Raw genomic sequence first — 22,936 nt, 5'->3', positions numbered from 1 at the left:
AGGAGCCCCAGCCTGACGTCCCAGGTGAGGTCCCCAACAGGAAACACCCCAGCTTGTTTCTGGTTAGCGCACACCCACGCGGCCACGTCCCCGGGCGGGCTCGGGGTGAGTGGGCGCCCAAGATTAACTTTCCAGCCATCAGGGAAAGAAACTCGCCAGACCAGCTTTGTTTTTTAGGTCAAAAAGGTGAAACTTTTGCACCTACAGAACCCACGGGCTCTGCCGGGCTGCCCTCGCCTTCCCGCCCTCCTGGTCCTTCCTGGTGGCCTTACAGCATCGCCCTCCCGCCCCCTTGCCTCTCAGGACGGGACCATAGACGCCTGGGATCCGCACAACTCCAGCCTTCCCTCTTAACCCGCAGATCCAACCTGGAAGGCCAGGAGAGGCGGCTGGCGGAGGCGGACCAGATGCTGGGCCTCGATGCTGTGCGGTGAGGGAGCACGCGTGTGGCATGAAGGCGCGACGGTGGCACGTGGACCAGAGCATCCACGCCGCGTGCCCTCCCCTGCCGCCCGCCCGGGCCTCGGAGTGCGCTGCCCCTGGGGGTCCTGTCTCCTGCGTGTGGAAGGGCCCTCTAGCTGAGGGTCCTCCGGAGAGGAGGCCCACCCTGCGCAGAGCAGGGCTGGCGCTTCCTCGACACTCAGGCTTCAGTCTACACCGCAGAGTGTGTTTGGAACCTGGGTCCACACACTGGGTTACTGTGCTAGCTGGGGAGGGGCTGGTGTGAGGCGTCAGGGATGGAAAGAGGACGCCCTCCTCACGGGCTCTCCCTGTGGCCCTCCCGGCACCCCGGGTGGGCGTTTCGCCCCGTGGCCCCGGTCCTCCTCTGCTGTCAGCGTGTCCCCAGATCAGGTGTGGACAGCGGGGTGAGAGCCCGGGCTTAGCAGAGCTCCGGCAGAGAAGGGAGCCCGGCCTGTGGCTCCCGCAGCGCCCACGCCCCAGCCCCCGGGACTCCCCTCCTCTGGTGGTCCTTGCTCGGTGAACGAACTGCTGACGCGCAGGCAGCGTTTGGCTGTGTAAAAACTCTGCTGGTACCAGCAGCTTGGCAAGGGCTACGCCTGTCACCGGGCGTCACGGCCCTGCAGACGGCCGCCTGAGGCCCTCTCGGCCCGTCCCCTGCTTCACAGCGGGGAAACAGAGGCCTACGGGACAACACCCGAGGGCGGGGAGGCCAAGGGCAGAAACAGCTCCTGGTGCAGGCGGGCCTGACTTTCCCACACCCGGGGGTCGCAGGAACCGGGGGCCACATGGACCTCAGGCCTCAGCCTCCACACCACCCTGCCCTGTGGAGGCCATGCTTCCAGGTCTGGAAGCAGGTGTTTTCGTTTTCACAAGGACTGCAAGTGTCCAAGCAAAATAGGGAGAGTCTGGGGACAAAGCCTCTGCCACCCACCACGCCAGGCTTCCTCGGGAGTCGCTGACCCAGGGGCTGGCCTGACCGAGGCAGCGGGCACGCGGGAGGCAGGGAGACCCAGGCAGGCTGGTCTCTGCAGCCAGAGATGAGGGAAAGGCAAACACTCTCACTCACACACACTCACTCACTCACACTTACATACTCATATTCACTCACACATACTCATACACTCATGCACACTCACTTTCGCACACACTCATACACACATACTCTATACACACTCTCACACTCACACATATACACTCACACACTCACACACATACTCTATACACACATATACGCTCACACACACTCACACACATACTCTATACACACTCACATGCTCACTCTCACACTCACATATACGCTCACACACACTCACATACTCTATACACACTCTCACATACACACACTCATACACACACACTCTATAAACACACTCTCACTCATACATATATACACTCATACACACACACTCTATAAACACACACTCATATACACTCACACACACATATACACTCACACACACACTCATACACACATACTCTACACTCTCACACACTCACTCTGACACTCATACACATATACACTCACACACACTCATACATATACTCTACACACACACATACACACACACTCATCACTCATACACACTCACACACAAACTATACACTCTCACAATCATACACATATACTCACACACACTCATACACATACACTCACACATGCATACACATATACACTCACACTCTCACACACTCATACACACTCTCACTCATACACATCCACATCCTCTACACATACACACACAAACTTGCTCACACACATACACATATACACTCACTCACACACACTCATATAGGTAAACATACACTCACATACACATACACATACACACACACTCACACAAACTTGCTCACACACATACACATACACATATACACTCACACACACTCATATAGGTAAACATACACTCACATACGCATACACACACTCACACACATTCTCACACTGTCACACACATACACATACATTCACTCTCACACACACACCCCCTCTCTCACACACTATCTCTCTGTCTGTCTGTCTCTCTCTCTCTCTCTCTTTCTCTTACACACACACACTCTCACACTCCCCCGGCCCCCTGGCGGCACTCAGCCCATGTCCCCCCGACACCCAGCACTGCACGGTCGTCTCCCACCCTCCCTGGGCAGCTCCAGCGCCTGCTGACCGGGCCCCGTGGGAACTTTAAAGACCCCTTTGCCACCGGCTCGGGCATGGGGGCGGGTGGCCGGTTGCGCGACTCCCTGGCCCAAGGCCCGCCCCCGCCATGAGCTCCCGCCCGCGGCCTCCCTCCCGAGCCGCTGTTGAGGACTCTGACCCTTAAGGCAGACGCACCCGAGGACCCAGCCATGGCCTAGGACTCCGAGGCTCCCCGTCGGGTGGGCCTCTAAATCATGACGACGCAGCCCCGGTCTTCACAGGAGAGGGGAACCTGGGTGCCTCTCTTCTCTCCTCGGCCCCAGGCCCCAGTGGTGCCCGTAGGAGGCGAGCCCACCAGTGGGCGGCCTGCGCACGCCCTCCTCACACCTCCTCCAGCTCTCAGCCCAGTGCAGAGGGTCCTCCCAAGGGACCGGAAGTCACTGGGCTCCACCTGTGCAGATGGCCCCAGGGGCAGGGGACACCACCCATGAGCAAGCCAGCTTCTACAGCCACCTTGGGCAGCTCACGGGACAAGCACGGAACCCCAGGGCCATGGTGCCTCCGGGCAAGACTATGGGCAGCTCCCTGCAAGAGAAGGAGATCAGGCCCTCGGGGCTTTGCTCAGCGTTTAAGGCTCCTTCGTGCAACAGCCCCAAGCAGAACGAGGGACACTCCAAGGCTCTCTCCTTTAGCCATCGGCCTGGCCAGCTTGCGCCAGCTTGCCCAGGACATTCCCAGTTTTTAAGCTGAAAATCCCAGGACTCAAGAATTTCCTCCATCCCAGCCAGGCAGACCCAGCGGGTTGGCCAGCCTACCTCGGATGGGACAGACGGACGGGTTCCCGAAGAGCACGGTCCTTCTCCCTCACCCTGCGATCTGGGCCAATGCCCAGGGCCCTGGGCCAGGACCATCATGGTCAACGTTCCCCTCTCTTAGGAACGCCGCCTGATCTTCCCTCCCTAGCAGGTGGCCCCCGCTGCAAGGGAGAGGTACCAGGGCCTGACCGCGGTGGGGCTTCCGAGTCACTGTCCAGGACAGGAGCAGCCCCTGCAGCTGCCACCTTCCCCGCTGGCCTGCCCTAATGCCCACCCTGGGACACCATCCTGAGCCCTGACCCTAGAGCCTCGGACACGAGGTATAGAGTCTTCATCTCCCAGTCCAAGACACGGGCTCGAGACGACCTGACGCCGTCATGCATCCTGGGACGCACTGACACCAACCTGCAGTCAGGAAAGTGCGCCCTCGCCGCCAGCCCCTGCCTGAGCAGGTAGGTCCTCAAATCGGCAGAACTGGACACTTCCCTTTCCCCAAGTGGAAACCCCGCCCGCCACCAAAACCCTTTTCACGTCACGTCATCGCAAAAGGCTGAGAGAGCTCATGAGCATGTCCCCACCCGAGGCAGCCCAGGCAGACGGCAGGCACGTGCCTCTAGATGGCCGAGCCCAGGCCTGGGGGGCGGGGGGCAGTGGGTGCCTGGTGAACACAGAGGCACCACAAGCTTTTGGACCACCCAGGCTGGGTCGTCCATGCTCGCCACCCGGTCCCGTGTGGGGTGTCCCTGCGTCCCGTGTGGGTGGGAGGCTGAGCGTTCACGACTCCTACCTCTAACCAACTCGTCAAACAACATTCCAGAAGACTCTGTCCAAGGGGACATCTAAGGGGCCCTGGCCTCAAAAAGCTGCCCTTGACTTTGACCCGAGTGACCTTCACGGTGGCTGTCCTGCTGGGACGTGGCGCATGTTCACTGTAAGGCCCTCGTGTGACTCTCAGGGCCCAGAGCACTGGGCATCCAGGTGAGGCCTGGGGTGGACCCCCGGAGCCCCCCACTCTCCACCAAGAGGAGCGTAAGGTCTTCAGGGCGACAGCGTGCTGAGAGCATGGGCCAGAAGGCTCAGGTGCCTTTCCGACTAGTGTCCTTCTCAAAGAGACTGGTGAACAGGGCAGGAGAATGGAATGGACGCCCCTCCGTCCAGCGGCACAGAAGCCGACCACGGCGAGGACGGAGCTTTCTATGCCCTCCAGCAGAGGACTGAATGTGCAGGTCTATCTTGGCTGCCTGCAGGAGGCCTGCGATCGAAACTCGGCTCCCGGGGGTCCAGTCGGGTTCCCAGCACCCGGGACAGGCCCGCTCAGGCTCAGCGCTAAGCCCGTGTGTGACTCCTCACCCTGACGTCCGCCTGCCCCAAACTTCGCCTGTGCAGCTGCGCAGGCTTCTGGTTTGGCCCAAGTGTAGGACCATGCGGGCAGCTCTGTGACGGGAAGCGTCTCTAGCCACTGTCCCCTGAGACTGAGGGGGCTTTCTAAAACAATTCTCCAGGGAAGCATCACCTCCTGTTATGGACCAGAGGAAGTTCCTGGGGCTCAAGAGGCCAGGGGCTGCACAAGTACACAGCCCAGGGCTCAAGCGGCCTTCCCTGTCACCTCTGGACCTGCATCTGCCCCGAGGCCTCCTCTGGGGTCCCTGTACTATGATCCTCCAGTCCAGACATAGGGAGGGCCCATCAGTGCGTGCTGGAAGACGTGGTCTGAGCTTCTGAGCTCACCGGGTTGCGTCCACACTGCGGCCCACTGAGGCCTACCAGGTGTGAAGTGCTGGTGTGGACAGAGGCCCCGGGGCCTGGGAGCTGCAGGGTTCTCCGGCTCCCACATGGCCATCACCCCTGGGGAATGGCTTCCCCTGCGGGCTCACTAGTACCAACAGTTTGTGAGGAGTTACTCAGTGGTGATCCTGTAGCCTACCCCCAGATGCTCGGGGTTCAGCAAACTCCTGCACGGGGACGAGCCTTCTCTAATGGAGACGCAGCAGCCCCGGGCCACTCCCAGGGAGGACAGCCACTCCAGGGCAGGCGACTCCCAGCCCGTGGATGTGAGGATGGGGACGGTGCCCAGGCCGGGGGACCCGCGAAGGCCACTCTGTATGCACGGATGCGTCTGTTCCTGTATTCCTGCTGCAGCAGGTGCCTCATGCCCCTGTACCTCAGCCTGCCCGGGCACCATGACTATCAGCCACATGTCCGTTAAGAAGTGCCCTTGCAGACACCAGTGTGTGGAGGAGGCGCCAGGCTTCAGAGAAACAGGAGGCCAAAAGGAAGGTAGCTGGAATGTCTCACGCCTGCTCCCGGGTCCCCGACAGGGCCAGGCTGCACCCCAGACTCCACAGAAGCCTTGATGAGGCCTGAGCTTGATGAGGGTCAATCGCTGAAACTGCTGGCACTTTCTTCTGTTTCCTGACTGAGTAACAACTGATGGGCAAAGTCTGTTACTGCGTGGCCGCTTTCTGGCAACGAGACCCTCTTTTGGGTAAATTTCTGGCATTTTCAAGAATCCATTAGCATCAGCGAGCACCATCCAATGAGTGGCCAGTTCTGCTGGAGCATTACTTTGTGGTCTACTCTTGCTTCTAGAAAACAGGAACGAGGAGGGCAGCCCTGTCCATTTCCCTCACTGCTGGACCCTGCGGTGGCTGCGGCCGAGATGGCGCACAGTGTGTGTTCTGGGCAACACTTGCTAAATGATAAAGGGCACGCGTGAAGGAACGCCCCGCAGCCAGCTTGCCACAACCCTGACTGGGCGGTGCTCACGAGGCCGCTGGGTGCCCTGACCCACGTGGGTGCCCTGCACAGGCTGTTCCACGCTGCCTGCAAAGGAAGGGGTGTGAGGGGTGGGCAGGAGGCGTGCACAACTCCAGGGAGCCGGGGCCCTCAGTTCTGAGGGGGCGACGGTGTACTGCAACTTGACTTCTCTCGCCCCTTGACCAGGGTTGCTTCGCCATCTCATGTAAGAGCCACGGACTCTGGCATGGTTATCTGGTGCTGCGGCAGCAACAAGAGATCACGGGCACGGCTCTGCTCCTGGGCAGCCTCCTGAGCCAGTGCTGAACCGCATGTCACATGCAGCGGTTCTGCAGGGCTACCCTATGTCAAAACTATCCTCAGCTCTGGGGTCAGGCCTGCAGTCTGCGATTTCCCAACTGCCAACAAGCACTAGGCCGTCCAGAAGGGCCTGTCCCCCCACCACAGAGGCACAGCCTGGCACTGGGACCGGGCAGGTGACCCCCACAGCAGCCTTCCAGTAGCTCATCTGTGCTTTCTATCATGGGGTGAAGACCGGTCCTTCAGCCTGGCTTCCCGCCAAAGGACGCAAAGCAAGGTGCGAAAACGTGAAATCTGGATTCCCAAAGACTCGCATCCGGCCTTCCTGCCACGTCCCGGGAAACCCACAGCGCTGCGGCCAGGTGGGACGGCCTGGCTGAGGGAGGGCCTCCCCCTCCCCCTCCCCCCAGCCTCTCCTGGGGCAGAGTGAACCCTTCAGGAAGCAGCCACGCAGCTCCAGTAACGGACAGCGGCCCCACCGCACAGGGGGCTTTCTGGAGCCTTGCTGTGCGGGTGGTTGGGGGCGACCCAGAGCTAGGTGTTAAGCCCGCCATCAAAAAGGAAACGTCATCAAGTAAACAAATACCGCAGTGGGCGTCACTGTATACACCTTCATAAACACCAGCACCAACGCACACGCGCGGACGGCGAGAGCCGCGCACGCACCCGCGGAATCCAGGCTCTCGGGGCGCACAGAGCTGTAGGAGAACTTTGGGGTTGTGGGGGCACCAAGTCCACACGGCATGTTTTCCTTCTTCATAAACCGGCGCGATTTAAAGATGTTTCCAAAGACATATAAAAACTGGGGTGTTTCTGATGTGTCATTTGCTTGGATAAATATCTTACTGTTCCAATAAGTCAACGTCTATAATTTTGAGTGGACATTATTAAGTAGCTCCAGAAAATAACATTTGAAAAAAAAAATCTTACTAACGAAATGCAATTTGACAATTAAGATGAGAACTAATTAAAAAAAAAAAAAAATCCTTTCTATCCAGAAAAGTCACAACAAAAAGTTTAAGTGTGTTTGGGCTGATTTTTCTCTGCAACTATTTGAAGCTGTAAATGACTTAACTCGGTAAAATTCCAAATGTAATTATCTCCTGTACTTAGCCCGGGGCTCTCCATATATCTCTGCATTGCTGCCTTGCATACAAAACAGGGTTTCCGATGGCCGGGACCGCCGTAGCGGGCAGCGCTGCCTTCATTTCGCCTCGGTGACTAACCTCTCGCCTACTCCGCACCAGCCAGAGGAAGAAGCCGCCGAGTCACACGGGCACTCAAAAGCGCTCTGGAACTCAGAGGCATAAATGGGGTTTGCAGGGTCAGGCTTCTGCAACTGTACGTTTTAATAATCTCCATTTCTGACCCAATTTTTACTTGTAGAAACTAATTTTCTATTAATTATACCAAGAATGGGACCATTGTTGAAATACAGCACTTCATCAATGAGTCACACCCGTCAGTGGAACCCACCCCGTGTGAGAAAGGCCCCTTCTCTCCCTAGGAGGGTGTGCACGAGACACCTTCTCTCGTGAAACGGGCCCAGTGTGGGGCGGTGGCTTTCCACGTGTCAAATCACGTCACCATACAAACGGATCCGCGTATTTATGCAGTCTATTCACATATACGCAAATGTCTATGTTCTGGTACTGGGGATTGAACTTGGGGGTGCTCCACCACTGAGCTACACTACCAGACCTTGTTTTTTTTTTTGGGGGGGGGGGCAGGGTCTCACTGAGTTGCAGAGGCTGTTTTCCAACCTGTGATTCTCCCGTCTCAGCCTCCCGAGCCGCTGGGGTTACAGGCACCTGCCACCACGCCCGGCTGTGTCTGAATATTTCAGTCCAAGCAGTGAGCACGCGATGGTTCTCAGTGGTGGAGAGAAATGGGGGCCACAGGAGGGAGGAGGACACACTGCCCGCACGTCCACACTCCTCTCCCCTCCGCTCGCTCACCACCTCTCCCTCCCCAGCTCGGTCCCCTACCTTCGATTTAACAACCATAGCAACCTGAGGGACTTGAGCTCAGCAACAGGCAGCCAGGGAGGTAAAAGGAGGAGAGGGGAGGGAGAGCGGGGAGACGCAGCAGCAGAAGGTGGTCGCCAAAAGCTGGCTGCTCGCCCAGGCCCCGGGAGCGACCCGACCCCAGGGCGGAAGTCCCCAAGGCCGAACGTGCCCAGAGAGCACAAAAGCAATCATAAATACAGGAGGACAAGGGGCTTGCGCACGGTGGGTAACGAGCACACGGGAGCCCACGGCGGGACGCTGGGGACGCTGGGGGATGAGAAATAAAGGTGGCGTTACCTGTAGCTCTAACTGCTGTACCACCTGCATCTGAACTCTACACTGGGCGGTACTTCTATCGTCCAGCGCATGCTCGCTGTTGAGATGTCTGCAACAACACACAGAAAACGGTTAAGTGAACCGGAGGAACGAGAAGGAAAACACAATTACCAGGACGTCCACGCGCGCGGCCGCGTCCCGACGCCGCCACGTTCTCCCACGCTCCAGAGTGGCCCACTGTCACCGCCAAGCTAAGAGTCTTCCAGGGACAGGTCCCGCCGGGCATCTGGAGAACACCATGGACACGTGGATGAGAAAGCGGGAGAGATTAGGGCAGGGGGCATTTCGAGGCCACCTCAGGGTGCCCACCGACACGGCGTCCGGCTCCTGTGGGTCTGCGTGGGATCGTGCGTCCACGAGAGCGCGGGCTGCCGACCACCAAGGACATGGTCAGGAAGGGCCACGGGCAGAGACCTGGGCCTCCGCGTGCCACTCGGCACCCGGGAGGGTGGGGTCGTCATCCCACAGGGAGGCCCCCGTCCCGGACTGCTAACGGCCTGGCTGCACGGCTCACGGACGGCTCGGGCCCCATGGAGCATGCCTGCTCGCGGTCCTTGCCATCTTTATTAGACTTCCCAACGGGAAAAGGCTAACACGCTGAAATTCCAATCAGTTTTAACATATGCAGGAACTCTGGTAATCAGAGGGTTGACTCACAGCCTAAAATCTTAAAAACTCATGTATCCATGTTACCCAATCATTTCTTATTAGTGATAGAGATTTTTGACTCCAGTTCGACTCACACGATTATGGAGGAATTTAGGCCGACGCACAATTTGGACTCAGGATAAAAAAGATATTTTAATATGTAATGGCAGTAACAATAGCATTAGGGAGAGCTGATTTTTAAAAACTTGTGGGTACTCTCCTATTTCAGTTTGTCCCAAATGTGGTTCAAATAAAAGAATTTACAGCCCAGGTTCCAAACACTTCAGAACACCTCAATCAACCGAATATCCTTCCTACTAACTCGGTGAAGTGAGGCCTCACACCAGTGGTAAGGGATCCCGCTGTTTGACAACACGGGCGATGTGGTCAGTTCACATTGTCCTGGAACTATTTATGACTGACTGTCATCCTAAAAACGAAATGAATGTAAATTCTGTTTTTCAGTTTTCTGTATCTCATCCCACCCCTCCTTGAAAAAGGAAAAAAAAAAGAAAAAAGAAAAGGAAGACTTCAGGGAGCATTGTGGTAACGGACCTTCAGCATATTACCTGCAGTCTCAGGGCAGAGTAATGACCAGTCCATTCTGTTTAAGGAGCACACGGACAAACGGGCAGGCCACACGCCGAAGCCCAGGCTGAGCAGTTCCTCAGGCTGCTCGCCCACCTGGGGGAATAATATTTTACAGCTTGCTTTTAAAAAGCAGGCAGTAACTGAGAAAATGGCCGAGTTCAGGTGTTCTGAAACCGGCTCCTTGTGCGAAAATCGAAGTGGACTGAGATGGGCGACCAAACCCAGGGTCCCCAAAGCGTCAGAACCGGGGGCCGGTTGGGGATGGGGGGCGGGTTAGTTCACGGCCTCATTTTATAATCTGAGAAACGGAGAGTCCGAGCCCTCAAGAGACTTACCTCAGGCCATGGGGACAGTCGGTGCCCCCAGCCTTACAGAGGGAAGAGCGGCCTCTGCCTCCCTGTACCAGGAGGCAGAGCTGGCTTCGCTGGAGGTGAAGGGAGGAACTCGCCTCTGAATGAACCACTACCAATGGAAGAAGGCGCCGATCAGGACGGGGGACCCCTAAGCCCCCCAGCTGCACCTCACTGCCCGGGCCCACGGCCTGCCAGGGGAGCGAAGCGGGGCCTCATCAGCGCCCTGGAGAAAGTCCTCAGGCTGCGGCGCCGGCTGTCAGTCACCTCACGGAGCTGATGGAGGAGCCTCAAGCTCAAAAAGCAAACCTTCCCCTGCCTGCTGCGCCCCCGCGGCCCCCTGGGGTGCAGCGCTAGGTGCGAAGCACCGGGGCCCGCGGAGGTCTGTTCAGCGTCCCCCGCGGGGCGCGGCGAGCCCCGTGTTGACGGCACACGGCGTGTGCGGACTGCCACACTGGGCGATCCCGCACTGCCGTTGTGTACATATAAACGAACAAACCCCTCTGCGGTTCCCTGAGACTCCTTATTTTCTTTTCCCCCATAGCTTCGGCAGTTAATTATGTCATCAAGATAAGAGAAATCAAATGAAGCCAGAAGGAAGGCAAAGGACAACAAGAAGAAGAAAGATGGAATCTGTCACCAGCTTGAATTATGAATATAATTATGCGTGATTATTTTATACTGCAAAGATGTTCCCTTTTTCTGCACATTTATAACTAATCTAAATAAGTAGCTTGCCGGCAGACAACGTATTTCATGATTTATATAAAATGGTCGAGATAAGGTCCGCGACTGAAGGGACTATGATTGGAGGATTTTTATCAGCCTGCGCATGAATTAGTTTGAAAATGCTTATGCAGGAGCATTTCATTAATCATTTAATCATAATCCTAGCAGGATGTTTGAACTGATTTCACAAATACCCTTTCATTTCACTACTTCATTATGCTCGCTAATGGATCCAATATATTATATATATCATAAATTATATCACATCTTCAGTGACCATGTAGGTCACTGTCACTAAGCATGCTTCCGTGCTCAACTCGGGAGTTCAGCAAATGTTGCCCACACCGACTTTGGCAATTCCACTTTTTTTTTTTTGGCATGTACTCTCATTTAAAGTTTCCTTTCTCCAACATAAGGAAAACACAGCCTCGTGGATCTTCAAACAGAACCTCCGCTCGCCTCCCCAGTGAAGTTCAGACAATGAAAGCAGAACAACTGTTTTGACAAGAATGAGTTTTCGGATTTCAGACCAACCCTCGTCTTTGTAAAAACGTCACCGTGTTGTGTCGTCATGTTTTGAACCGTCAGCGTTAGGCGTGGAGCAGTTGGGTCACTACAAATGCCCACGGAAACATCTACCAGCCTGTAACGAGGGGGTTCGTAAAAGGCGATTTCAGCTTCATCGAAGGATGGCGGCCCTCTCGGAAGGCTGGCGATGGAATGTGAAATCCTGAGAATCCCATTCCTTTTGATAAATTAACACAGGCTCTATATTTTCCTCCACAACACCAATAAAATGAAAAGAGAGTTGTCGTGATTAATAGTTAAGAATTATTAGCTGACTAGTTAATGGCTATTAACCTATTAACTGAAGTGCACAGTTCTCATTAACGGCTCTGTCTTTAACCAGGGTGTAAAGGTGAAATGCAAAAATTACAGATAGAGCTAAATACTTAATGTTGTGCATATTTTGATGACTTAAAAAAGAAAAGACTTTCTACCTTCAGAATCCATTAATATTTTAACTAAAAATTCAGTCACCTAAAACATGTGGCAAAGGAAACAAGGTAAAGGTAGAATCCTTAAGCTTTAATTTAAGATGAATGCAACGGATTTCAAATTAGAGATGTTAAGCCGGTCATACGTGACAAGCTTTGGAATATTTTCTTTTGGTCACACTGCTTGATGGTTCTTTTCATCCTTTGTTACATTAGGGCTCTTTTTTATAATGACACTGAGAGTCACAGTGCATAATTAATAGGAAATGAAATATTCAAATGGCCTCTAATGCGGCCCACTGAAATGCTGTTGAAATAAAAAAGGGCTCTGGAAGATGTGGAGACATCAGGGACGGTTATGAGCGTTGGCATGTGTCATTTTTCCAGACCCAAATGGATGCAAAGAGAAAACCTTGCTAAAACGTAGCCATAAAAACAAGAGGCTACTGGAAATACAGGTTGTTTGGGAGGATTGGCTTTTGATGGCCTTCTCTGCCATTCGCTGGGGCCGGCCCTGGTTTCCAGGATTCCACACCCATCCTAAGTGGAGACATCACATCCGCTGGCATCGCCCAGCCGGCTGTGGGCACTGAGGCTCGGAACCGGCGGTGGGTCTGTGGAGAGAGCCCAGGCCAGGGCACACACCCACCTCTGACTTTAAACGGAAACAAATGAGAGAAAAGAAAGCACGAGGATCAGCCCGGTCGAGGGGGAGCAGAAGAGGGGCAACGTCAGCCTCCGCCAATTTTGCTTCCTCTTCAAGACCATCATGAAATTTCCTTATCTGAAAGAGGCAGAACCCTACCTACCCTCACATTAAATCTGAAGATTAATCCCTGACCGGGGGAAAAGTCTACCCCCACAAAGACGGGGATGGAATGACACAGTTAAGAGAGCCGTGGATTGGAAACATCTGGAAAGAAGGCGGCTCGGTCTGCCCATCTCCCAAGACCCACCCTGGACAGGGCTGAGCCACAGCCGGGCGGGCAGAGCACACCGCTTGGGTCACGAGGGAAGAGGCGCAGAAGGAGCAGACACCAGGACACTCCACGGCCCTTCCATAAACACAGCCAGAGACTCCGGAGCAGGGCAGGGGAAGGAGAGGGCCTGCTTTCCGGGTGCGAGAAGCCCAGACTCTTTCAACAGCTGATTCCACCCTCTGAGTATACAGCACACATAAAATAAATACAGGTCGCAAAAATTAACAAATCATCATAGCTGTCTCATACATCCTGGGCTGGCTGCGGAAAAACAAGATCATTCTGGATTTATATCTGTAGGTATGGGATTTCCTGGACAGCTAATATCCACAAACAATCAAACACAGGAGGAACCGGGGAAAGCAGCATTATTTCAAATTTGAGCTGAGAGTCGTGATTTGTACAGGGCCGAACAGGAACTGGGGCTGAAACCTGAGGCGGGGAAATTCTTCTGCTAGGCACTGATGGACGTGTCTCTGTTTCTCTTGGCTCTGCCCAGGTCTGCAGGCCACTGGGCTCAGAACGTGAGGCCAGACGAGAATCTCACGAGTTCAGAAACTTCGAAAATGACAACTAACTTAACCTCTCGATTTAAATAAAATAATAATAATAAAAAAAAATCGAATGATACTTCACTCAAGAGTCAGAGCTTTTTATGAGACCTGTTGCCAATATTAGTGCCTCAGAATGATCTCATCTTTTGTCCTGGCTAAATTCCAACACACAATTTCATTAACCCAGGTACCGCAGGTGATAAAACTCATTTTTCCCTAAAGAGACAGCTAAAAAGTACCAGTTATACATTTATGAAGTACCAGCAATCAAAATTATGGATTTTCTAAAAGGTTTTTAACTACTTTTATTGAAAGGAAAATCGCTGTCTCAGACTTTTGTGACACTATTGCTAATAATAAATTTTACCATTTAGACATGGCCATAATATGGTAGACAGTGTCAATAAAAGCATGGAGCAAAGATGATCCCTGTCTTTTAAGTAATGCCTTCTAATTACATGCCGGAAATGATCACGTGAAATACCTAAGCTTAACCGAAGACTCTAAAAATATAAGAACCCACAACAACCTACCTACCGGAACATACGTGTGCGTGTATACATCTGCAGCTGTAGATGCAAAAGCGCGTTCAAAAATATTTCTAATGCTTTTGAGATCATAAGGAAAATTTAAATTTCATTTGCATCTCTAACTAAAATCTGTCAGGGGGGAAAAAAAAAGTGCTCAAAGGTTGTTTGCTTCTCCCGGAGCGCAGTGGTGCGCAGGCCTGCCACCTCTCCCTCCAGTACCCCACGCATCACTAGAGGGCACTGTGGGATCTGGGCCGCGCTGACCTCTCAGCACCGGGGCAGGTCCTGAACTCCTGAGCAGAGTCAACAAGGTTCAAGAAGCCACGTTTCAAGGGGAAAAAGATGTTTCCCTTGGTAACACCCAATTTTCATTCTTCTAAGACAACTGAAAAAGGCTGGGTGAGGAGAGAAGTCAATTTCATTAAAAAAGAAAAAAAACTCCAAAAAGGCAGTTTGCCATTCTCGCCTTGGACCCGAGGGGGAGGCTGGTACTGGGGCTCAGGCTCAGCTCCAGGGGAGGGTCTCTGCACCAGGCGGGCGGGCGGGCCAGAGCCACGGAGGGTTTGAAACCATTTATGATCCCGGCTCCTGCGGCACGCATTGGCGTATACCTGGCTTCTTTAACATGCACTTTGTTTTTCCAAAACCACAAACACAGTTGCTGGAATTTCATGTGGAAGTGCTTAAGGGGCTGGAAGTTAACACCTTTGTGATCCCCGCAGCCTGGCCGGGCCACTCCACAAAGGCCTCTTTGTCGGGCTTTCTCGCAATGTTTTCTTAACATGTTCCAAGTCGTTTTAGGCCGGGAACTAAAGTAAACAAGATGTTACCATGATAAAAACACTTGTGAAAACAGACAGAGCACACTCCCGGTTCCTTTCACACACAGCTCCTCACAGTTTTGAAAAGTAAAATTCACACAAGAAAACCTTAAAAAGCCAGGTCCCCACAAAATGTCTCCCACCGTCTGTGGCCCTGGGCCCGGCGGAGAGGGCGAGCGGCCCCTCTCTGGCCTTTCCTTTCGGGGTCTCTCTGCCAGTCTTCCACTCGAGCTCACGCCGGATTCACTTTGGCTTTCATAGATCACATGTGTCTGACTAACACGCAAAGGAATCTCTGGTTTTCGCATGGGGCTTTTCTCCATGAAAAATAGTCAAAAGAAAAAGAAACGCCAAGTGGAATACCAAGCAGGGCTGGGAGGATCCTCTCCTTGCGCGACTCAGGGCCTCACAGGAGTCAGGAGGCGGGCAGGGCCTGGGCTCCAGGAGGAGCCGGAGACCGGGCGACCCGACCAGGGCACAGTGGGACCCGGCCTGCCCGCGGGCATGGCCCGATTTTTGGACCTCACCTCCTCAGTTAGACACAGAAGGGGCTCGTGCCCGGGCCCGCCGCCACCTTGCCAGGCATCGCGGCAGGCCGAGCCTTTTAAAACGTGTTCTCTTTAAGGAAAGGCAAGAAAGAGACCCCAGGCTGTCACCGCGAAGACTGTCTCCTACCTGGCAAAAAAAAAAAGAACGGGCGGCCAGCGTTAGGAAGCGGCTAGGAGCCCGCGCGTCACCTCCGGACGCGGCTTGTGTTTGCTTTGTGTTGCCCGAGGAGCCCAGCCACGCAGGGCCCCGATGTCACCAGGGAGCCTAGCACCTGCTGCTCTCAGTCAGCCCACAGCAGCAGGGAGGGAGGACTCCGGCCTCGGAGCCACACAGACGCGAGGCCGGCCTGGTCTGCTGCCTCCAGGCAGGGTAAGGGCGCGGCTCCCGGAAGAGTGTCCACCTCTGAGATGGCCGGGCGCACACGGGGACAGCACTGCGGCCTGACTGCAGGAGGCGGGGGGCTCGGAGGGAGACCGGAGCCTCACGTGTGCCTGTGAACGGCACGTGGCTGTCACCTGGAGCTCCGCCCCCGGGGCGGCTCCATCTCGCCACCAGGAGCCACAGAAGCCAGAGTGAGTTACCAAAGCTGCCGTCCTGCACCAGGAAACCAGGCACCTGAGGCCAGGGAGTGAGATTACAGGGCCTGCCGAGCAGGAGGCACCCCAAAAACGCAGAGCACCCCAAACGGGCCCAACCCAGGAAGCGAGCGTCCAGGGGCTGTGAAAGCATCCCCAGCCAGAAATACGGGGTGACACAGACACGTGGCCCCGGGTCAGAGGTCAGCACACCGTTCAAGGGGCACAGCCAGGCTCCCGCCTCACCCAGCACCTGACACCCCGGGGCTCCCCAAGGAGCAGAGCAGAGTTATTGACAGAAGGTGCCGCCTGCAGAGCTTGGGGATACCGGCTATCTGCTTCCTCCTGGGGAAAATGCACCATCCCTGCACCTGAGGGACCTGGCCGTGGGGGTCAGTTCACCAAAAAGTCACGATTAAAAATGTTTCCAAAAACAGGTCTCTTCTAACTGGGCACACTGGGGCACGCCTGCCATCCTGGCCACTAGGGAGGCTGAGGCCGGAGGATCTCAAGTTGGAGGCCAGCCTCAGCAATGCAGGCAGATTCTGTCTCAAAATTAAAAATAATTAATTGATTTTGCTGTTAGAAGAGTACCAGGGCTGCAGCTCAGTCGAGAGCCCGTGAGTTCGGCTCCCAGCACACACACACAAAGAGGCTCCCCTGATCCGACACATCCGTGCTCTGCACAGCCACAACCCCTTCCTCAAGTGCGAGGTCAGAATTCGCGGATATTTACAGCTGCCCCTCCTGAGAAATACACTTGGGTAGACGAGGGGGGCGGACACTCCCAGCGTCCGCGAGCAGGCTGGACACTCTACACGAGATGCCCCCCAGCTCCGGCAGCCAGTGACGAGAGGCCGTCACCAGCACGGCCCGTCGCCGAGCCTCAGGCTGCTGCTGGACTGCATCAAAGGACACTCGGGAGAGGTACGTGGCCGCACTACTTCATCTGCCTTTCTCCAAAATGCTCCTGTATCCACTGCTTTCAGGAGAAAGCAAGTTGTCAAAAACAAACAAACAAGTGAAGCACGGTCCGCAAGCAGACTGCCTGGGCCCCAGCTACGCTGCCTGTGTTCAGACCCTGCCTCCTCCTCTCGCTGGCTGTGTGACCTCAGGTAAAGCACTTGTCCCCTCTGTGCCGTGGTTTCCTTAGCCTATGTGTCGGTAAGGATGCTACAGAGCCGTCCCAATCAGGAGGCTACCAGGGTTAAATGAGTCAATACGAAGAAAGACCTGGAGTGGGCCTGGGGGCAGGGCCGTCGACTGCAAGCTCTCACTAGAAGGCTGAACGCCGGCTGAGGCACGTTCGGGAGGCAGAACCTTCTCAGGAGCCACGTGGCTCTCCCTGGGCCACAGAGGCTTGTAGGTCCCTCCTCCAGTCCTCCTGCCAGCTGCCCTGACTTCCTCCAGACCAGCCAGAGCTACGAGGTGACCGGCTGGCTCCCCTGCGTTGACCCAGGGCCCACTACAGGGGGCCGCGCTGCCTTCCTGACCATTGGAACCTCGCTCCTGAGCCCAGTCCCGTGCAGTCCAGGGGACAGCCGAGAGCCCTGGCTCCACAGGGTTCCTCCCTCCTCGGCGCGTGCGCGTCCTTCCCACGTCAGGGCGCTTGTCTCTCTCTCTGGTGCCCTGCAGGCTCCCTAGCTGGGTCTCTGGTGCCCTGCGGGCTCCCTAGCGTGAGTGGCTCCGGCTCTGGGGGCTCTGGGGGCTGACGTGTGAGGCAAGCCTGGGTGCTGCATCGTGACTGGCTCCAGCCTAGAACACAGGACTCGGTCTGGACCAATGAGAGCCTGCGCTCAACAGTTCCACTTGGACCGGGTCCAAGAATGAAGGGGACACAGAGCTCACAGAAAATCGATACTCTAACAGCCCGCGTTAGCATCTGGATCCAGCCGTGCCTGAAGCCAGCAGCACTACCGCACTTCCCCTTTTACAGGAGCCAGTTATCATCCCCAACTTGTAGGTCGGGTCTGGTTGTCCTTGAGCCAAATCAAGTTAGGTCTGTACAACTTGCAAACTAGTCTTCTGAAAAATACAAGTCAACTAACAAGCAACAGGAAAGAGCCAAGCAATTGCTGCCAGCTGACAGTGGTCATTCCAACTACACTGGGCCCCCGGGGGCTGGGACCTGCCGAGCCAAAACACAACCAAAAGCTACCAGGTGGCCTCCGAGCCCAGACCCAGAGCCGACGTCCTCAGTCCTCAGAGGTGACAGGGACCTTCTCAACGGGAATCAAGCGCAGACCCCTGTCCAAGGGTCCCGAGGTCCTTCCCTCGAGTACGGGAAGTTCGGAATGACCGGCTCCCTCCGCCCGCTGATCCCTCCCCCACATCTGATCCCAGCTCTAGATCTTATCTCGCACCTATCTACAGACACACACCTCCCGTCCGTCTGTCTGCAGATCTGTATCTCGCCAACACCTAGTCCTAGGCGTCTCGACCGTCAGCTCAGGCCAGGGGTGTTCTGAGGACGGCCAGCCTGGATGCACTGGCCACTGAGTGCCCAGCGGGTGAACCGCAGCCTGGCACCCTCTTTCTGAGGCCACGGTGGATCCAGGCCACGTGGTGTGGACGGCCCTTCCTCAGCTGGCGGGACTTTGTAAGTCATAGTTACCCGCGTCTATCCGCCACCTCTACGGGAGGGACATCGGGGGACATTCTCCCAGGGCCAGTGCAGAAGCGGGACCTGGAGGTGGGAGGGTATCCTGCCCGGCCCTTTCCTCTCAGCATATGGATGCACTGAGGCGGATGAGGGGGAGGGGACAGCACAGGAATCGGGAGGGGATTTGTATGCAGAAGGAAGCAGAGTCCACCCATCTGCCCGGTGATCACGGAGGGCTGCGGCTTCCTTTAGAGCAGAGCGTCGCAGCTCTCCACGCTCAATGCGATTTCGGTCCTCTCCTCTTTTGCCATAACAACATTTGCTGCTGAATCACGATCGTCCCTGACCCTGGGTTCGTCTGGACCCGAGCACGCAGGCCTGGGAGGCGACCCGCCCCGTCCTTGCCCTCACCGCCCTACTTGGGGCCTTCCCTCCATTTATTTATGACGACGTAAGATCGGTGCTTCGCGCTGCACATCTCTAATTCTAGCGCTTAAATCATGAATCTGCGTTCATCAAAAAGCCACATCCACCAAACCGCTCGCAGGTGCCTGGAGGCGAGTCTCAGGGCGGCCTCCCTGCCGGGAGTCATGCTAGCCCCGCAAGGGAGGCCCCGCAGGGAGACCCTGGGCGAATGGGCTGCCTCTTCCCTGAGGCTCGAGGGAGGGAGAACAGCTTCAGAGAAAGCACCCTGCCCCACGTTCAAAAGCGCTGCGCCCAGAGAGCAGGAGGAGCGCGGCTGCCTCCGTGTAGAGGCCATGGGACCCGCCTGGCCTTCAGCCCGCAGGTCAGCGGGGGAGCCAGGCGAGTCAGCAGGCCGGTGGCACCTTTAGGAGCGGCTGCCTCCAGCCAGATGGGGACCCCTGGTGCCTCCCCGAGATCTGGCGGGTGCGCGGGGCCGAGGGGTGGCCGCTCCCCTGGGACGGGAACTGCGGGACTGAGCTGCTTTCTCCCTCCGAGCCCCGGAGGCTGGACAACGGTCAGGAGCAAGGCTGTTAAGACAAGGAGCAGATCAGGAGCGGTCCTGCCGGCCACGGCCTCGGCATCGCAGCCCAGGAGGGGCCCACGCGCAGCCGCGCCCTCCGAGGCGGCCGCGTGGGTGCCACTGATCTGACCGTCTAAATGAAAAGCGGGAGCCAAGTCGCCCCCAGTCTGAAAAAGAAACGGCGGGCACGCCGAGGAAGCGCCAAGGACAGGCTCCCAACAGGGTCCCCATCGCCCTCCTCCCTGTGGGGACCCCTCACTGTGGCTGGACCCAGCGGGGCGGGGGACCCGCGGCCACTCCGTCAGGGAGCCCCGTGGCCAGCCCAGCGAGAGCCACGCGGGGACAGCAGTAGGACAGGTCAGGGCCCCACTTACTTGAGAAACGACGGGAAGTCCTCACACACGGCCTCGCAGCCGGGCCACTTGCACACGCCGTGTCCGTACAGAGGGTGGCTGTGCGGGTGCTCTTCGTGGGACAGGCTGAAAGAGAGCACGAGACAGGCGTGAATGTGCCGCCGGGGCCACCCCAGCAGAGGACGCCCGGGACGGGGCCCGCCCACTGTGGACATCAGGGACAGGGACGCGCGGCGCCCGGTGCGGAGGCGAGGCGCCTGCCCTTTCCCACGGAGCCCTCACTGGTTCCGCCTCGTGCTCTGGAGGCAGGTGTGAAGTGCAGGGCTGGCACAGACCCTGGGGCGCCACGGCCACCAGGGAGGAACACACGTGCCCGCCGTGCTCCCGCCGGGCTCCCGCTGGGGAGAGGCCGGCCTGGGCAGCGGAGGCTCTGCAGAGGCTGCGGCGCCCTACTCGGCTGTGGGTCGCCTCTCCCAGCCAGAGCCCCAGAGCTCTCTCCTGCTTCCCCCGACACGGCCGCCGCAGACGCGCTCACACGCAGTCTCCTCGGCGAGCCGAGTACAAGTTGGTAATTGAGAACGACAGTCGGACGGTGCGGCAGGAACCCATCTCCCAGCCCACGACCCGGTTCTAGAAAATACGCTGACCGGGCAGCGGGATCCCCCTGCTGCCGTTCCCACGGGGAGGCCGAGCAGGAAGGGGCCAACACCCCAGCGGGGTCCAATCGACGCGGAATGATCCGGCACCGGATCCAAGGGGTCCAATCGACGCGGAATGATCCGGCAGCGGATCCAAGTCACGGGCGCTTTGATGGGAGGCAGGTGGTGCTGGGGAGGGGGCTCTGTGCGCGCCACGGAGAACCTACTCTCCGACGTCTCCCGGGCTTCTGCATCCAGACTCTTCCAGACACATCATCTTTACAGTCGTTTCCACGACCGGAGCCCATCAAATGGAAATGCAGAGCCAACAGCGAGCGCCTCCTTCCTGGAGGGCACCTTCCCTGCGGGGGAGGGCGGCCGGCAACCTCCGGGGCTGCCTGGGCCTGACTTGGCGCTTCGAGGGCAGTGACGTGTGATCTCACACACACACATGAGCGCGCGGGGCTGCGGTCTATGTCACCCTCGGGACACCTGCTCCTATCTGCCACCGAGGCACACCCTTGGAGTGCGGGCCCGCTCACACCACTTGTCCCCGACTTCCAAGGCGGTCAGTCCCCAGGGAGAGCGTCAGGAGCCCCCAGGAGGAGCACGCGGGGAAGCTCGGGCACACAGAGCGGCCCCTCGGCAGGGGCGGCCAGGTCCTCCCTGGCTGCTCAACGATTCTGCCAGAAATGGAGGGCAACTCGTGAAGAGCGATGAAGTGTTCTGCCCTAAACCAGGAAGCAGGCAGGGAGCCCGAAGCAAGACAAAGCTCAGCCAAGAGCCAGTCCAGGAAGCGCCCCTCACAAGACGTCTGCCAGCGGGCAGGCGGGTGCGCGGGGCAGAGGGGCGGCAGCCGTCAGCGGGCGCGACGCCCCGACCCGGGGAACGCAGCGCTGCCCCAGTGAAACAGGACACAAACCGAACCCAAAGCCGTGGCCGGGCCGCGGCTGGGGCTCGGGCGGAGCGCTCGCCAGGCCCAGGTGAGGCCCTGGTTCCCTCCGCAGCACCGCGTGAACACGGAGAAATAAAGGTGTGGTGTCCATCTGCAACTAAAAAGGCATCTAGAAAAAACAGCTGCTGACAACATAGAAAGAAAACGTCAAGCGTCCTAGAACTCTCACCTATTCTGAGAGAAGAAAATCACGAACGAACCAAAAACCCCAAACGCGTTCCTCTCATGGTCTAAGATGAAAAAGTGCAGCGGCAATCCTTCACACTTTCCTTAACTTTACTAGGATGTCGTTCCTTTATTTCTTACCGTACTGGGGTTGAACCCAGGGCCTCCTGCAGGCTAAGCAAGCACCTGCCCCTGGGCTAGACCCGCAGGGTTCTAGAAAGAATTCTCGTACTTCTGTAAGTATGTGTGTTGTGAAAAACGTGCTAAGAACTGAAAAGGAAAAACCGCCCCACAACCCACACAAACGCAAACGCTTTTGATAAACGGATGCGCGAAGAACCACACTGTTCTGTCTACACCTGAGTGATTTTGCCACCAGCTTCTCACGTGATCAGCCCGTCTTTGAGAACGTCACTTGGTGATGGGCGAGTGCACACTCTTGGCTCCAGCTGAGGGCTCCGAGTCACCCACTCAGACGCGGGGTGCCCTCCCGCTCCGTAGGTCCGCAAGTGATGCTGGAAGTCACGGGCACCGGCCCAACATCCCAGGTGGGAGCGACCTCCGCTGGGAGACCCGCTGGGGAGACGGGAGGCTCCCTGGACGAGAGCTGCCACCAGCGCACGGTAGCCCCTCCACGCTCCTCAGCCGCGCCTCACGCCTTCCCTGATTCTCCACCTTGGAACCCAGGCGTCTGCGGGGCACACAGGGAACGCCCCGGGCTAGGGACGGTCAAGGGTCACGCGGCTGCACCTCCTGCGTGAGGCGGTGTGTGCTGGACATAATGTGAGAGAAGGTAACGGACATTCATGGCACGTTTGTGAGTGACCAGAGACGACGTGGGCGTGTCCTGCTCTCTGGGCAGTTTACTTTGGGGACTGGGGATGGAAGCCAGGGCGGCTACCCACTGAGCCACATCCCAGCCCTTTCTACTTCTGGGGACAGGATCAGCGTCTTTTTTGTTGTTGTTTCATTTATTTTTAATTAAAGCCTCAGAGCTACGCATCGCCGCTGGGTTCACTGTGACAAAACCCTGCATGGACGCTTCAGTTATTTTTGTGACGGCTTCAAGGCCTGAATAAAGACTCCTCTCTTAGGAATCG

General features: G+C 56.7%; 1 protein-coding gene across 19 annotated transcripts in view; it reads right to left on the bottom strand.

The window, feature by feature from the left end:
* FOXP1 (forkhead box P1) overlaps positions 1 to 22,936 on the bottom strand; it is a 515,936-nt gene that overhangs the window by 25,889 nt on the left and 467,111 nt on the right. For all 19 annotated transcript variants that reach the window (XM_079122626.1, XM_079122625.1, XM_079122642.1 and 16 more), the window contains 2 exons: positions 20,100 to 20,204; positions 8,775 to 8,862 (listed from right to left, as the gene is read on the bottom strand). In XM_079122626.1, the coding sequence (XP_078978752.1) occupies positions 8,775 to 8,862; positions 20,100 to 20,204 (193 nt within the window). The remainder of the gene's footprint in view (positions 1 to 8,774; positions 8,863 to 20,099; positions 20,205 to 22,936) is intronic.

This window comes from Sciurus vulgaris, assembly GCF_902686455.1.
Source record: "Sciurus vulgaris genome assembly, chromosome: 19".
Classification (NCBI taxonomy): Eukaryota; Metazoa; Chordata; class Mammalia; order Rodentia; family Sciuridae; genus Sciurus; species Sciurus vulgaris.
This window is presented reverse-complemented; position numbering and strand designations above follow the sequence as displayed.